General features: G+C 43.8%; 1 protein-coding gene across 7 annotated transcripts in view; it reads right to left on the bottom strand.

The window, feature by feature from the left end:
* The window catches only part of ATP6V0A1 (ATPase H+ transporting V0 subunit a1), a 78,121-nt gene extending 67,411 nt beyond the window's left edge, over positions 1 to 10,710 (bottom strand). For all 7 annotated transcript variants that reach the window (XM_049779058.1, XM_049779059.1, XM_049779061.1 and 4 more), the window contains exons 1-2: positions 10,556 to 10,710; positions 8,063 to 8,227 (exon numbers count right to left, since the gene is read on the bottom strand). In XM_049779058.1, coding sequence (XP_049635015.1) covers positions 8,063 to 8,179 — 117 coding nt within the window. In that variant the 5' untranslated portion in view covers positions 8,180 to 8,227; positions 10,556 to 10,710. The remainder of the gene's footprint in view (positions 1 to 8,062; positions 8,228 to 10,555) is intronic.
* Between the last annotated feature and the right edge of the window lie 6,638 nt (positions 10,711 to 17,348).

Below are 17,348 nucleotides of genomic sequence, written 5' to 3'. Positions count from 1 at the left end.
CAAGAATAAGCCCTCACTACTGCCGATGTGGCCCCAAAGCCCTCCAAAATAAAAACAGAACCAGGTGAAAAAAATGTATCAAATGTTTTAACTAATAAACACAAAAAAAGCATGTGCCTCTTTTTACTTATTACATAAGCAAATTTATTTAAGTCTGAGTATAGGACGGGGGGAGGGGGGGGGTAGGGCCTTTGCCTTACATATGGCTGACCTGGGTTCCTGGGCTTAATCCCCAGAAGCCCATATTCCCCTAAGTAGCGCCAGGAGTAATCCCTAAGCACTGCAGTCCAAAAACAAAACAACAACAATAAAAAAGTCTGAACATAGAATTAAACAATTCCTTTTTGTCTGTTGTTTTGGGGAGCCACCCTGGTAGTGCTGGAAGTAGCTCTCAGTGGGAAGTAACCTGGGGAATCACAGAGTGCCAGAAAATGAACCTGAGGCTTCAGCACACAAAGCATGCCTGCATTCCAGTCCTCTGAGCTATCTCCCAAGTGCCTGCAACAATTCTTTAATTGTTGACACAAGTGGGAACGATAGCTACTCTCAATGGGCAAGCAGGCCTGCCTGTTGAAGTATAAGCTCACCCGGAAGGGTACTTTGACCCCCAAGCAGTGAAAGATGCACATGACAGTCAGCAGTGCCCCTCCTAATTACAATTCCTGAGTAGCAGTCAGTGATTTCAAATCTATTCTCCCCACCCCCGCATCAAGATTCAATTCCCATCTTCATTCTCAGCCTCTCATAAATGATCAGTGAAGTTTTCCAGAGATTCATAATGTACAGATAGCAGACTAATTGTAAAAACAACATAAGAGTCCGAGCCATGTTCTATTAACTCATCTAAAGAGATTTTCCTTAATAAAAAAAAATAAAAACACACACAAAAAAACAAGATACTGATGACGGGTGTCGTGCTGAAATTTCGTGCATGAGAAACCATCATTAATAGGATTGGAAACTACAGAATCTCGAGCAATAAAAATTTGAGAGGCCAGAAAGATAGTAGTACAAAGGGTAGGATGCTTGCCTTGCAGCTGACCCAGGTTCAATCCCCAGAACCCTATAAAGTCTCTTAAGTACTACCAGGAATAATCCCTGGTAGTACAGAGTTAGGAGTGCAGAGTCAGGAGTAATCCTTGATTACTATCAAGTAAAGCCTCCAAACAAAAATAACAACAAGAAATAAATTTAAAATATGTAAAAATAAGGGGCTGGCAAGGTGGCGCTAGAGGTAAGGTGTCTGCCTTGCAAGCGCTAGCCAAGGAAGGACGGCGGTTCGATCCCCCAGCGTCCGATATGGTCCCCCCAAGCCAGGGGCAATTTCTGAGCGCTTAGCCAGGAGTAACCCCTGAGCATCAAACGCCTGTGGCCCGAAAAACCAAAAAAAAAAAAAGTAAAAACAAAAGATAAAATAAAAAAATAACAGGTGTTGGAGTCATAGTACAGGGGGTAGGGCAACCTGCCTTGCACACAGCCAATTCAGGTTTGAGCCTTGACATCTTATATGGTCTGTGAGCACTGCTAGGAATAACTCCTGAGTTCAGAGCCAGAAATAACCCTGAGCACCATCAGGTACTAAAATAAATAAGTAAATTATAATAATAGCCACTTCCCAGTTTCTTTTTGGTGAAAAAATGTAGTCATGTTTTCACAAAAATACTATTTATGCTAACATGTAGCTGGTCTATTATTGAAAAATTTAAATTATCTAATAAACAAATATTTTAAGTATTTCTTAAATTTTTTTGTTTTTTTTTTGTATTTCTTAATTTTAATGCTGATATATATATGTATATATATATTGCTTTGTCTTTTTTTTTGTTAATTTTGTATTTTTAGATGCCTAGTGCTTAGGGGTCACTTACAGCAGCATTTGGGAGGTCCATGGAATTCTATGTACCAAACTGAGCCCCACTGCATGCGAAGCATACTTTCCAGCCTACTGAACTCTCAGTACCTCTCCACCTTAATTTTTTTTTTTTTAGTTTTTGGGTCACACCCAGCAGCACTCAGGAGTTACTCCTAGCTCTACACTCAGATATCTCCCCCGGCAGGCTTGGGGGGGACCATATGGGATGCCGGGATTTGAACCATTGTCCTCCTGCATGCAAGGCAAATGCCTTACCACTGTGCTTTCCCTCCGGCCCCCACCTTAATTTTTAATACAGTAAATAACAATAGCATACATATAGGGGTCCCCTATAATTTAAGGGACAAAGACTCAGCACAAGGCTTCATACATGAGAAGCACATACCACCCTAGTCCCAAAATGTTGTTTGTTTTGTTCTTGGGTCACACTAGCAGTGCTCAGGAGACCATATGTGGTGCCAGGGTTCAAACCAGGGCTGGCAGGATTCAAAGCAAGCACCTTAACCTCTATCTTTTTAGCCCCATAAAAATCCTAAAATGAGATTTTAAAAGTGAAAAATCTTAAAAATCTTCAGGGCACCTATGTAATAGAAAAGAACTGCTATCAATCTAAATGTTCAACAGAAGGAAACAAAAAACCCAATAAACTAGGGGTGACTCTTTAGAGCCCCATTCCATGGACATGTGACTTGTATTTGGTACTCTCTTTTGCCCACTTTCTCTCCCTTAAACAACAATTAACTTCAACCACTCATTTTCCTAGAACATCAAAACACCAATAAACATATATTCTTATAATAACTACATAGTAATTTAGAAGAATGAGCTAATGCTACCTGTGAATAGTCAAAACTTACAAATGGGGGCACCAGAGAAATGGTACAGTGGATCAGTACTCACTGATCTAAATTCAATCCCTAGTACATACATGGGTATGGTCTCCAGAGCCCTTACCAGGAGTAATCCCAGAATTCAGAGCCAGGAATAAGCCCTGAGCACTGCTGGCTATGGGCCCCAAATAAGCAAATAAAAACAATTCAAGGAGGCCAGAGAGATAGGATAGTATTAAGGTAGTTGCCTTACACACTGTTGACCCAGTTTGATCCTTGGTACTGTATATGCAGTCTCCCAAGCACCAGGTGTAAGCCCTGGGTACCACTAGAAATAGGTAAAGACAGAATCGAAAGACCAGTGTCCAGAAAAATGGTTCAATAGACTCGATTCCCACACGGGTTCCCTGAGCACCACACAGAACAACTCTCAAACATGGAGCTGGAGAGTATTCCTGAGTACTGCTGAGTGTGGCCCCACCAAAAAAGAAAGAAAGAAAACAACACTCCAAACCAAAAAACACCCTCACAGGAGTCAGATAGTTCTGTGGGTAGGCACTTGACCTACATGCAGCTGACTAAGGTTGGATCCTCTGCACCACATATGGTCCTCCCAAGTCCACCAAGAGTGATCTCTGAGTGCAGAGTCTGAAATAAGCCCTTAGCACAAGTGGAATGTGTGCTCCATCCAAGAGCAAAAGAGAAATCACATAAAACCCTCACAGATGGTGCCAGAAGTACCGAAAAGAGTGAGCAGAAGTTAAGGCGCTTGCCTTGCATGCAACTAAACTTGATTTGGTCCCTGGCATAGAGAACCCTAAGCATAGAATAAGGATTAGCCTGTGAGCACTGCCAGGTCTGGGTCCTTCAAAATAAGAAAATATTTTTGCTACTGATGTGTGATCCCTAGAATCACACATACCCAAAGAGGGAGGGGGCGCATAAAACCCCTTCACAAATGGGTGCAATCCTTGACAAACACTACAACTAAAAAGACATGCAAGTACCAAAGCTAGAAGTGTGAGCTCTGGCACATATGTCTGTGAGCATTGCAGAGAGCCCTGTCAAAGTGCCACAACTATCACCTGTATGCTTCAACCATGAGCAAACATGTGTGTGATCACAACTAAAAGGGTGCAAATCTCGGGGGCACCATGGCCAAGTATGTAAGCATCACCATGTAATATGTGATTCCCCCAGCAAGCACCACAGCCAGGCATGAATGCAACCCTGGTCATTGCAACATCAACAACGAAAGAGGTAGGAGTTTTAGAAAGATCCACAGATGATGAATTTAAAAAGCATCTGAAGGATGGACACACACACACACACACACACACACACACACAAACACATACATACACCACATACCACAGAGTTGGTTTGGGAGCCTAACCGGAGAAGAGGGTCACTCCCAGTGGAGCTCAGGGGACCATACAGTACCATAATTTGAACTCAGTCCTCCTGCATGCAAAGTATGTATTCTAGCCTACAGGAATATATCTCTGGTCCCATATATATATAGTTTTAGAATACAAAAATTATACTATAGACCTATATATGTTTTAGTGAAATCAAGTAGTTTTATTTTGGCAACAGGAGGGAGAGAAACAAAAACCTGATAAAATAAAAAGGAATTATATACCCCAAGTTGGGATATGGATAGTCCCAAAATGGAATGCCTATTAGTGATATACACATAGCAAAAGGGAAAACTGAAAACATAGGAATTCCCAAAGCAAATATCATTGTCAATATTTTTATGAGCAGAGATAAATGGCATATAGAAAGAACATAGAGAAGAAGATGAAGCAGTAGTACAGCAGGGAGGGTACAGGGAGTTTGTATTTTACAGGGCTCAATCCCCAGCATCTCATATGTTCCTGAGTCCTGCCAGGATTAATCCCTGAGTACAGAATCAGAAGTAAGGCCTGAGCACTGTCAGATGTGGCCCCAAAACAAAAAACCCGGGCACGGAGAGATAGCACAGCGGCGTTTGCCTTGCAAGCAGCCGATCCAGGACCAAAGGTGGTTGGTTCGAATCCCGGTGTCCCATATGGTCCCCCGTGCCTGCCAGGAGCTATTTCTGAGCAGACAGCCAGGAGGAACCCCTGAGCACTGCTGGGTGTGGCACAAAAACCAAAAAAAAAACAAAAAACCCACCCCCCAATAATTGAACATAGAGAAGACTTGAATTATATGGTCTTCATATATATATATGAATTATATAAATTATATTAATTTATCTCTTATTTAGGAACTAGAAATATAAGTATCTATTATATCACTCTATAATTTTAATTTGAGCCCTATTATATGTAAAAGTTCAGAATGCTAAATGAGGTTCAGAGATGTGGTCTAATGGGTGAGTGCCTGCCTTACAGGAATGAGGCTGCACATTCAATCCCTCATTGCACTGCTAAGTGCATTGCCATTTAGATCACTGTCTGTACAAGGAATGAAATATTTGGAGCATCACAACGAAAGTGTATGTAATCCCCAGAAAACACAATTACATGTAAGATCCACAGTCAAACAGTCAAATATACAACCTCCAGTCATCTCAACAGCTACAAAAAAAAAGGAGGAGCAAGGAAGAGGAGGGAAAAACCCAAACTCCCATATTGGATGTTTTAAGAATTAAAAACTGGGGGGCTGGAGTGATAGCACCAGCAGTAGGGCATTTGTCTAGCACACTGCCGACCTGGGACAGACCTGGGTTCAATTTCTGGCATCCCATATGATCCCCCAAGCCCGCCATGTGTGATTTCTGAATGCAGAGCCATGAGTTAACACCAGAGCACTGCCGGGTATGACCCCAAAACAAAAACAAAACAAAAAGAATAAAAAATTGGAAAAATAATAATACATTAGCTCACATATAGACAGTTCACAGAGGGCCAGAGCAACAGTACAGCAGATAGGGCATTTGCTAGCTGACCCAGAATCAGTTTCTAACCTCTCTTATGGTCTCCCAAGCCTAGACAGAAGCGATGTACCAATCAGGTGTGGCCCCAAAACAAAAACAAGCAAACAGCAACAAAACCCAGAAATACTAATAAAAGGTAAGATGGAGGGGTTTAAACATATTAAGCCTGAAAAGCAGAGATGATTACAATCTGGGGCAGGAGAGATAAATGGATACGCAAGTGGATAAAGCACTTGCCTTGCATGCAACCAATCTGGTTTCGATCCCTGGCACAATATAGGGTCTCCCTACCGAAAGTGATTCCTTAACACAGAGCCAGAAATATCCCTTCCCAGCACCAGGTATAGGACAAAAACAAAAACAGAAATAACAACAATCTAACAGTTGTAAACACAGAGATGGCATTTGGGAGATGAGAGGCAAAGACATATTTGGGGTTTAGTGAATAAAAACAGAATATCTGAGCATAAATGAAATAATCTGTTATCACACATCTGCAAAATCACTTTACTTTTTCCTTTCAACTTTTTTTGTATTAATTCTGTCAACCCTGACCCTCAGGTGATTATGTTAAACTCTGGCTAATAAAAGTGACAGGGCCGGAGAGAAAGAGAGAAAGCATGGAGGTGTGTGGTTCGAATCCCGGCATCGCATATGGTCCCCTGAGCCTGCCAGGAGCGATTTCTGAGCATAGAGTCAGGAGGAACCCCTGAGTGCTGCCGGGTGTGATTCAAAAAGGAAAAAAAAAAGTGACAGGGAAAGCAGCAGAGAGCTAGGAGCTTGGCTGGCTTAGTGAGACTCAAGAAGCTACTCAACAACCCCTGGCCAAAATGCACTTTTTCCAGTGATCTGTCTGATTTCTCGTGTGAAATTGCAAGCTAAGACCCCACAATCATTAACAAACAGATGATAAATACATATGAGGGCATGGGAAAGCAACTTAAGGAACAATGAAACCTAGAATGAAGAAAGTGTAGTACCAGCTGAGTCATCAGAAAGGTAAAAGGAGGAATCTGTCAGGGAAGAGAACATATAAAGAGAGATGATATCAAAAGGTTCAAGCAGTCCTGAGTAAGGTTATATCACTGGCTTGTCTTTGTGCAACCTCAGCTCCGAGTAAGAACTTAGCCTAAATTAGCCAATTTCAAAAGAACAGAGAGAAGGGGCTAGAGCAATAGTAAGTGCATATTATTTTTGTTACCTATTTTGTTCACTCTCTGATGGATTAAATAATATATAAATAATGAATATCTTATAGGTGGCCAATTGTCTACAGCAGTGTCTGACTTCAGAGTGCTTAAATCACACTTAAAAGAGAAGAGCATTTAATTAATGCTCATGGAGGAATATAAAATTCTGACACTGCAATGATAAATACTAGGAGCTTGAGATGGCAGAAGAAACTGCCAATTCCTCTTCCTTTCAGCATCATATGATGTGCCTTCCTTACCAGACCATAACCCCAGAGGATACCAGTTTTACTGAGATGGCCCATTTTCTTCTGAAACTTCCAAATACACAACTGAATGCCTAAACATAATAAATATTCAGTTCTTGCCTATTTATAAAAAAATCATGGCAATGAAAAAGAAACAAAACAAAACAAACAAACAAACAAACAAAAAACACTTGTAGAGATGTTAAGTCCAAGCTTGGAACAAGTCAGTGTGTGCCCTTTACCTGCATTACAAGCTATTAACTTGAGAGTGCTCAAGATTATTCTCAAGGGAGAACCAGCAAAAACATGAAAAGATTGACCCCAAAACATTCTCACTTCTAGGAAGATAATTAGAAGTGTATTCTCTACCAAGAGTAAACTTGTACAATAATATTATTTTATCAAATGAAAGGCAAACAGAGGGCCAGAGCGATAGCACAGCAGTTGGATGTTCACCTTGCATGCAGCTAACCCTGGACAGACCCCGGTTCAATTCCTGGCATCCCATATGGTCCCCCGAGACTGCCAGGTGATTTCTGAGCCCAGAGCCAGGAATTAGTATGACAACCTCCCCACCCCACCCCAAAAAAAAGGAAGAAAGAAAGACAAACAGGGGCCAGGGAAATAGTTCAAAGAGTTAGAGCATATGCCCAAGAATGAAGAGACCCAGGGTTCAATTTCTGACACCAACAGTTAAAGACATGGTGGCCCTCATCACTACTAGGGAGCACCACCCCCCATAAAAAAAAAATACATTCATCATGGTCTGAAGAGAGAACAAACAGGTAAGATACTTGTCTTGCACATGGCCGACCCAGATTCAATCCCCAACACCCAATATGGTTCCCTCTAAACCTGCCTGAAGTAACTCCTGCAAACGGAGTCAGAAATAAACCCTGATCATAGCTGGGTGTGGCCAAAAAATATTCACTATAAGGTCAGGATAAGACAAATTTGGCAGTCATCGACGAATCATCTCCACAGCTACTTACATCACGAAACTGAACCTTTCCGAGTTCTCCTAATTCACTGACGCAACAATAAGCAGCTTCAGACTGTAGAAAAAGCTGGGCCAGTGTCATCTCCTCACTCCGGAAAAGCTCCCCCATGGCGGCAGAGAGTACTAGTCAATTGAGTGCGTGGATTTCTCTTGAATTCTAAGACAGAAAGAGAAAAATTACATGACCTTGGTAATTACTGAGAGGGTTAAGAGCAAGCAACAGCCTTATACGTGCATTTCCTATCTTCCACCCCAGAGTGACAGTTCTCTACCAACTGTTTTGACATCCTGCTTAGAAAGACGGAAAGGAGAAATGGCAAAGGCTGCTGCTACTGAACCCTCTCCTGCAGAGGGCTTGATGGAAAGTCACTCACTTCCTTTGCAGTGAACATCAAGACCAAATGACAATATTTGGGTCATCTCAAAACGTAAGTACATTTCCAGATTAAAAACAGGAAATGGGAATGACATGCAGTTTTTTAAACATTCAATACAGGATTAGAGATCACATATTCTGCATGCTGGAAGCCCAGCTTCTATCTTCATGGTTTCCTGCAGAGTTATATGAATGGTTTTTCGAATACTGCCAAAACATACCCTCCCCCCAAAAAAATATCCAAAAACACAATATTATAGGGCCCCAACATATGCATTGCTGTCTCTCTCTCTCTCTTTCTCCCTCTCTCTCTCCCCCACCCCCTCTATCTTTGGTTGATCAGGAAATAAAGAGCAGAATCCTGGCTTACCACTTCATAATAGAGGCCACTGCTTGGACTAGTTTTCTATCCAATGTCCATTGCCTACAGCCAAAGTCCTAGCAGTGTCTTCAAGCTAACCTTCCAAACCTCTTAAAAAAAAAAAAAACACTCTGGGGCAGGAGTGTTAGCACAGTGGTAGGGCGTTTGCCTTGCATGTGGCTGACCCAGGACGGACACAGGTTTGATCCCCGGCATCCCATATGGTCCCCGGAGCCAGGAGCAATTTCTGAGCACAGAGCCAAGAGTCACCCCTGAGCGCCGCCGGGTGTGGCCCAAGAAACAAAAAAATAAAACAAAAACAAAGAAAAAGCACCACTCTGGCTTCCAGTGACTAAACACATAAGCATTGAAAAAAGACAAAAATAAAAAATAACTAGCTTCATACTAAGCTCCTAGGAAGCATGACAGGTGCCATCTGATCATGAATGACAAAGCAATTCTATCAAGACACAGAGACTCAGCTTTCCACTTCCGCAGCTGGTCTGCACCCCCACATTCAGTTTCAATGCCGTCTCCACCTGTCAAAGATCCTCAGCCACAAGCCTCATCCAGCTTTCGTTTTTTAGAGCTGTCTTATCGCGGCCGGTTATGAAAGACAATTGGCGCTATCAGTGGTCCTGAAACTGCAATTATTTATTTTCCACCAGCTATAGCGAGGCACACAGTACTGGCTTGCACAGACAGGCCGTAGGACCCACAGTGGAGCATCCTTTCTAGCTGGGGGACCTTCTGAATTGCTAAAGCGGGTCTGGCCTTGAAGAAAGAGCGATGCCTGGGGAAAGCAGGGAGATATTTCCAGAGAAATCTAGCGAAACAAACAAAAAAATCTTCGTGCATTTCTCTCAGATGAACACCAGGATTATTCCAGGGATAATTACAGTTTAAGAAGGTCTAGATCTGAGCCCAAATAAAAAAACAAGTCACATAATACAATATACCCCGATCTCAGCTTCATGCACATAGGATCACCCCCTCCAACACACATATACACAAAATTAAAACCCAAGTAACAATAATAAAAACAAGGGCCAATCCCATCACCTCTAAATCCATAAAATGTGCCTAGTTTCTGACAACACCGCCCAAGCTGTCAATGACGCGGGGGCGAGTTTCGTGTCTCTCCCGGGGAATCTCCCGATCGCTTGATCTCTTGATCCCTCAGGCCCCAAACAGAAAAGGGGCAAAGCGATCGGGGGGGGGGGGGTCGCGGGTGTATGTGGAGGGGTCGTCCTCGCAGGACAGTGACAGCAAAATCACCTGCAACCAAGGTGAGCCTGAACAGAGGCGCCCACTTCCCCTTTTCCTTTGCCATCCAGGCCTTCCGTCCCTGGGAGGGAGATTCCAAATTCATCGGGCCCCCCAGTGAGCAAGCTGGGGGTCCCCCTAGGAGCCCAGGCACCCCGGCTTCCCGGGTGTATGTGTGTGTGGGGTGAAGATCAAAGAAGGGGAAGGTCCTTGATGAAATTTCCACACACCCCCCACCTAATTCTTCTATAAACCCAAGAACCCCACAAACACACACAGGCCCCTGAAACAGGGAAAGGCTTTTGAGCAAGGATCTTTGCAAGAGACAAGAGGGGCGTCCTAGAGGGAGCCCCAATTTCTTCTCTCAGCTCTGAGATCCCTGCTGATTCCTCAGGCAAGCCATAGCAATGCGGGGGAAGGATTCCAGGGAACCCGCCGCTGCGGTCCTTGCAGCCCCTGTCATTTCCCTCCCCGCAGCTCACCTGTCCCGCCGCCGCTGGTCGGGCCGGGCCGTCACCCAAGGAGAGCCGCAAACTGAGCCCGCCAGCCTCCGAGGCTCGGGGATGGGGACGGGGGTGGGGTGGGGGAGCAGCAAGGCTTCAACGCGCATGCTTGAGAAAAGCCACGCCCCCGCGCCCCCGCCCCGGCCATGACCTCATCGCAGCTGACCAATAGGAAGCGGCCTCCTTCGGTCGCCGCAGTGCAGAGTCCGCGGGGCGGGGGGGGGGCCTGGGGAAATCGCAGCGCTGACGCCATCTTGTTCCGCGGCTGCGCAGAAGAAGCTTGCTGGCCTGGGAGACCGGCCTGACAGGTGCCGGCCTGACAGGTGCACAGCTGAACCTGAAGCACCTGAGCAAAGGCTTTGGAAGGTTTTTCTCAAGGCCCCTCAGCTTTGAGGCAATGCTACCTGCCTCCATTTTTTTTTTATCTTTAATACCAGAGACTAGATTCACAGCTGCTTCCCCCAAAAGGCCACTTGAGTTTGGTTCCTTTCAACAACAGTTCAAAGTCAACTTCTTTCCTATTAGCCAGTGGAAAAAAACTCCTAAGACCAGAAATCATTCATAGTAAATTTTCAGGCATAATCTCTGTAGATTCATCCATATGACCGCTTCAGGGTTTTCCATACCTCAAATTATTTGCAAGAGGACCGGAATGATAGAATAATGGGTAGAACCCTAGCCTTATTCTCAGACTCTAACATTGCCCCCCCCCAGTATTACTTATGGTCCCCAGAGCACTGCCTAGAGGGATCCCTGAGCAGCACCGGGTGTAGACCCCCACAAAAAAGAATAACTTTATTTTTATTTCATGCAAAAGTGATGGCCATAGACTATTGATGCCTTTCTTTTTTTGTTTTTTTTTTGTTTGTTTTTTTGTTTGTTTGTTTTTGGGTCACACCCGGTGGTGCTCAGGGGTTACTCCTGGCTGTCTGCTCAGAAATAGCTCCTGGCAGGCACGGGGAACCATATGGGACACCGGGATTCGAACCAACCACCTTTGGTCCTGGATCAGCTGCTTGCAAGGCAAACGCCGCTGTGCTATCTCTCCGGGCCCTATTGATGCCTTTCTTAAATCATGATGTTGGTTCCTTTGGCCTATTAAAGAAACCCAAATCAGGAAAAGCTCGGAAAACCGGTTCTTGGATCTCCATGGGTGGTGAGATTCAGATCTAATGAGCTATCGCAGATGAGAACCTGATGAGAATCTAGAAAACAATAAATCACCTTAAAAATAAAAAGTAATCTTGCCTAGAATTGAAACAAAATTATGAAGAGCAAAAACATCATTTTTCTGTGAATTTTTCCTATAAACCTATTAGGGTTTAGCTGAGACACTCCTGGAGAGGTTCAGACCTAACTTTCAGAGAGGAATCTACACTTGAAAGTGTGCCAACTTTTAAAATCTATTACACAAAACTCACTTCCTTCTGCTGAAACTTCTTATTTATTGAAGTTTTTGAGCCACAACGGGCTTATTCTTGGTTCTGCACTCTGGAATTACTTCTGGAAATGCTCAGGGACCATATGGGATTCCTGGAATTAAACCCAGGTTGGCTGCATGTATAGTAAGTGCCCTACCAACTGAACTATTTCTCCAGCCCCATGAAACTTTTTTTAATTAAACTTTTTTTTTTTTTTGGGAGGGGTCACACCTGGCAGCACTCAGAGATTACTCCTGGCTCTATGACTCAGAAATTGCTCCTGGCAGGCTTGGGGGACCATATGGGATGCCAGGATTTGAACCACCATTCTGCATGCAAGGCAAAGGCCCTTTCTCATGCCATCTTTCCGGCCCCTGAAACTTTTTTTTGTTTTTGTTTTTGTTTTTTGTTTTTGGGCCACACCCGGCGGTGCTCAAGAGTTACTCCTGGCTGTCTGCTCAGAAACAGCTCCTGGCAGGCACGGGGGACCATATGGGACACCGGGATTTGTACCAGCTACTTTAGGTCCTGGATCGGCTGCTTGCAAGGCAAACGCCGCTGTGCTATCTCTCCAGGCCCCCCTGAAACTTTTTAAATGTATTTTTAAACCTCGGGTTCAACAGCTTGCTAACCTCAGTGGGGTTTTTGTTGTTGTTGTTGTTGTTGTTGTTTAAGTTTTGGGTCACACCTAGTCACACCTAGCTCTGCACTCAGGAATCACTCCTGGTGGTGCTCAGAGGATCATATGATGTGCTGGGGTCCAACCCATGTCTACCTCATACAAGGCATGTGCCTTACCCACTGTTCTATTGCTCAAGCCCATAACCACCACTTTTTCATTGAGTTTAAGACAGTTTGATCCAGGGCCCGGAACAATAGTATATTGGGTAAGATATTTGCCTTGTACTTAGCAGACCTGGGTTTGATCTCCAGCATCGTTTGGTCTGGACATCGGTTTCATTATACCATCCTTTTATGAGGCTTCCTTGAAAGTATATCCTCTCGGGGCCGGGCGGTGGCGCTAAAGGTAAGGTGCCTGCCTTGCCTGCGCTAGCCTTGGACGGACTGTGGTTCGATCCCCCGGTGTCCCATATGGTCCCCCAAGCCAGGAGCGACTTCTGAGCGCATAGCCAGGAGTAACCCCTGAGCGTTACCGGGTGTGGCCCAAAAACAAAAACAAAAACAAAACGAAAGTATATCCTCTCAAGTCTCTGTTTGGAATCCTGACATGAATCTTTTTCTAGGCTATATTTCTTTTCCCTTCATGCTCTTTTCCTTAGCAGTTCTGCCTGTTATCAGCTTTAAGTGCTCCAGTGTGGGGTGAATCTATTTTTCCCTCTACCTGCCTTCTTCATTATTCAGAATGGCTGAATAATGCCATTCAGGCCACGGATGCTTGCAAAAGGCCTGTCAAGGGCTAGGTGCAAGACACAGGGAAATTAAACATACACGCTTCCTATTTTAGAGGAGATTTCAGTTTAATGAGGAAAAAGTTCCAGTCATTACAAGAACATGGTGAGTAGCATGTAATTCCCTTTACTCTATGTCCTGGTCAGAAAAGTAAGTGCTTTCTAAATAGGAACTCATCTAATCTTTACAACAACACTAGGAAGAAGACACTATTATCCCTTTGAACAGATAAGGTAATTTTTTAATTAATTAATTAATTAATTTGTTTTTTGGTTTTTGGGCCACACCTGGCAGTGTTCAGGTGTTACTCCTGGCTGTCTGCTCAGAAATAGCTCCTGGCAGGCACGGGGGACCATATGGGATACCGGGATTTGAACCAACCACCTTTGGTCCTGGATCGGCTGCTTGCAAGGCAAACGCTGCTGTGCTATCTCTCCGGGCCCAGATAAGGTAAAATTAAGGCACAATAATTTGCTTGAGGTCATTCAGGTAGTAAATGACAGTGCAGGGTTCAAACCCAGCCAGTTATGTACGTGTGCTACTGAGTACTATACTGTTTGAGAGGTGAGGATGTGGCTCTGTGATAGACCATTTGTCTCGCATGTTTGAATATTTGGGCCTTCAAAAAAGAAAATAAAACATTGTTGTCTCTGGGGCTAGGGATGGGCCTCAAGTGGTAAAAAATATACCTTGTTTGTGTAAAGCCCTGTCTTCAACCCTCAGCACTTAAGCCTTCCGGCCTCATACCACACTCTAAAGAGTACTGTCTCTTGTTAAACCTAACTTAGAATTTTTTTAAACATGGATTTTTCTTTATTTTATGCCTAATTTATTCCTGGGCCTAATTTATTTCTGGGTTTTGCTTCTTCAATTTCTTCTTTAATTTTCATTTGTGTAACCTCCTCCATAGGTTTAAGAACAAACTGTTCGGGACCAGAGAGATAGCATGGAGGTAAGGCGTTTGCCTTTCATGCAGAAAGACGGTGGTTCGAATCCCGGCATTCCATATGGTCCCCTGTGCCTGCCAGGGGCGATTTCTGAGCATAGAGCCAGGAGTAACCCCTGAGCGCTGCCGGGTGTGACCCAAAAACCAAAAAAAAAAAAAAAAAAAAAAAAAAGAACAGGGCCCGGAGAGATAGCACAGCGGCGTTTGCCTTGCAAGCAGCCGATCCAGGACCAAAGGTGATAGGTTCGAATCCCGGTGTCCCACATGGTCCCCCGTGCCTGCCAGGAGCTATTTCTGAGCATAGAGCCAGGAGTAACCCCTGAGCACCGCCGGGTGTGACCCAAAAAAAAAAAAAAAACAAAAAAAAAAACAAAAAAAAAAAGAACGAACTGTTCTTTTTCACTAAGAATCAATGTGGCAGGGAAAACCCATGTAGGATTAATCCATCCATGAACCCTGTAAAATCTGAAATGCAACCTGGGTATGCTCACCTAAATATGCTCAATGACTAGAGAATCTCCATCTAAACTTTTTTTTTTTTTTGCTTGTTTGTTTGGGTCACACCCGGAGTCACTCAGGGGCTACTCCTGACTCTGCACTTAGAAATTACTTCTGGCGGGCCCGGAGAGATAGCACAGCGGTGTTTGCCTTGCAAGCAGCTGATCCAGGACCAAAGGTGGTTGGTTCGAATCCTGGTGTCCCATATGGTCCCCCGTGCCTGCCAGGAGCTTTTTCTGAGCAGACAGCCTGGAGTAACCCCTGAGCACCGCCAGGTGTGGCCCAAAAACCAAAAAAAAAAATTACTTCTGGCAGGCTCAGGGGACCCTATAGGATGCTGGAGATTGAATGCAGGTTGGACGTGTGCAAGGCAAACACCCTACCATGTTATCGCTCTATTCCCTATATCTAAATTATTTATTTTTGGTTTTTGGGCCACACCTGATGACACTCAGGGGTTACTCCTTGACTATGTGCTCAGAAATCACTCCTGGCTTAGGGGACCTTATGGGATGCCAGGGTATCAAACCGAGGTCCGTCCTAGGCTAGCGTGAGCAAGGCAGATGCCTTACCGCTTGCACCACTGCTTCGGCCCTTAAACTCTTAATTTGGTATTATTCTCTGCAATTTTAAGTATGTGCAGTAAAAATTCAACACTAATTTTGGGCCACTGACCCCACTATTTGGCCTGGAACATTTCCTAGTGTCACCATTTAATGCCACATTGCTTCTGCAGAGTGACATCCTTCAAATATTTAGTAGCTTTTTGGATATCCATGCCATTGATTACCTGTACTGTTTCCCAAGTGTTCTTGAAGTGAACAAGAAGATTTGAGCTTTTTGGGGTCAGAGTGGTAGCACAGCAGTAGGGCATTTGCTTTGCACGCAGCTGACATAGGATGAACATGGGTTTGATTCCTGGCATCCCATATAGTCCCCTGCGCCAGGAACAATTTCTGAGCAAAGAGCAGGAGTAACCCCTGAGTGCTGCCAGGTGTAACCCCAAAAAAACAAAAACAAAAAGATTTGAGAGTTGGAATTTGTATAATTTCACTGAATTTTCTGGCTCAAGGGAATAGCACACATCTCAGACCACTTGAGGCCCCTCAAGGAAAAGCTGAATAAGAATTTCCATGTGCCTGTAACCAAATTTAATCTGTAACCTTAGAACTCTATAAACCTGTTTCCTCATCTGTAAAATGTGGTTAATAATGGTACATGGCTCATAAAGTTGTTGTGAAATCAAAGGAATTTATCATATTTGCCACTTAGTTTGAACTCAAATTCTATTATTATCACCATCATCATTGAAATAGAAAATACTGAGCCAAGGAAAATAGTTCAAAGTGTAAGTGCATGTTTAGTGTATGAGTTCTATATTTGGACCTCCAAGCATTGCCAGAGCAATCCCTAGTACCCTTGAATTTGGTCATCTCCTGATCAACCCTGAGCCCAACACAGATGTAAATCAATCAAAATAAGTTGTATATTTGGCTTGTTTGTTTGTTTGTTTGTTTGTTTTTGGGTCACACTCGGTGGCGCTCGGGGGTTACTCCTGGCTCTGCACTCAGAAGTCGCTCCTGGCAGGCTCGTGGAACCATATGGGATGCTGGGATTTGAACCAGGGTTTGTCTTGTGTTGGCTGCGTGCAAGGCAAACACCTTACTGCTGTGCTATCACTCCAGCCCCTAATTTTGTAGCTTTAAAATCTTCTTCTTCCTCTTCTTCTTCTTCTTCTTCTTCTTCTTCTTCTTCTTCTTCTTCTTCTTCTTCTTCTTCTTCTTCTTCTTCTTCTTCTTCTTCTTCTTCTTTTTTTAGCACATCCTGTTCTCAGCACTTACTTCTGGCTCTATGCTCAGGAATCACTCCTGGTCAGGGAGAAGGACCATATGAGGTGCCAGGAGTTGAACCTGGGTGATTTGTTGAGCAAAGCAAGTGTACTATCTTTCCAGCCAAACATCTTCATTTAACAACCTTCCATATGTCCTTCAGTCCTTAATTGCACTTCTAAAATCTCTCAACATGGGAACTGGAGACAGCACAGTGAATAGGACATTTGCCTTGCATGTGGCTGACCCAAATTTGATCCCCAGCATCCCACCCACAAATCTTAACACTAGATAGTCTGGATCATGGCATGTGTCACCCCAGTTATGCAACAATCGCAAAAAGGGGAAAGGAAGAGGGCAGATAATAATGATAAATCAAAAACCAAATAAGGCTCAGCTCAATGGGCTAAGTACATACTTTGCATGTGGGAGGCCTAGGTTCAATTCCAACATCACATGGTCCCATAAGCACAGCTAAGAGTGACCCTCACACACTGAGCCAGGAGTAGCCCCTTAACATTGCTAGATGTAGTCCTTATGCAAACTATCATAGATAATAAAACCAAAGAGAACAGCATGAAACTTTTACTTTCAAAGACTATGAAAATTTAAAATAAAATTTGCTTTAAGGGCCGAAGAGAGAGCATGGAGGTAAGACATTTGCCTTG

This window comes from Suncus etruscus, chromosome 1, assembly GCF_024139225.1.
Source record: "Suncus etruscus isolate mSunEtr1 chromosome 1, mSunEtr1.pri.cur, whole genome shotgun sequence".
Classification (NCBI taxonomy): Eukaryota; Metazoa; Chordata; class Mammalia; order Eulipotyphla; family Soricidae; genus Suncus; species Suncus etruscus.
The sequence above is the reverse complement of the archived record's forward strand: the minus strand, read 5'-3'. Positions and strand labels throughout refer to the sequence as shown.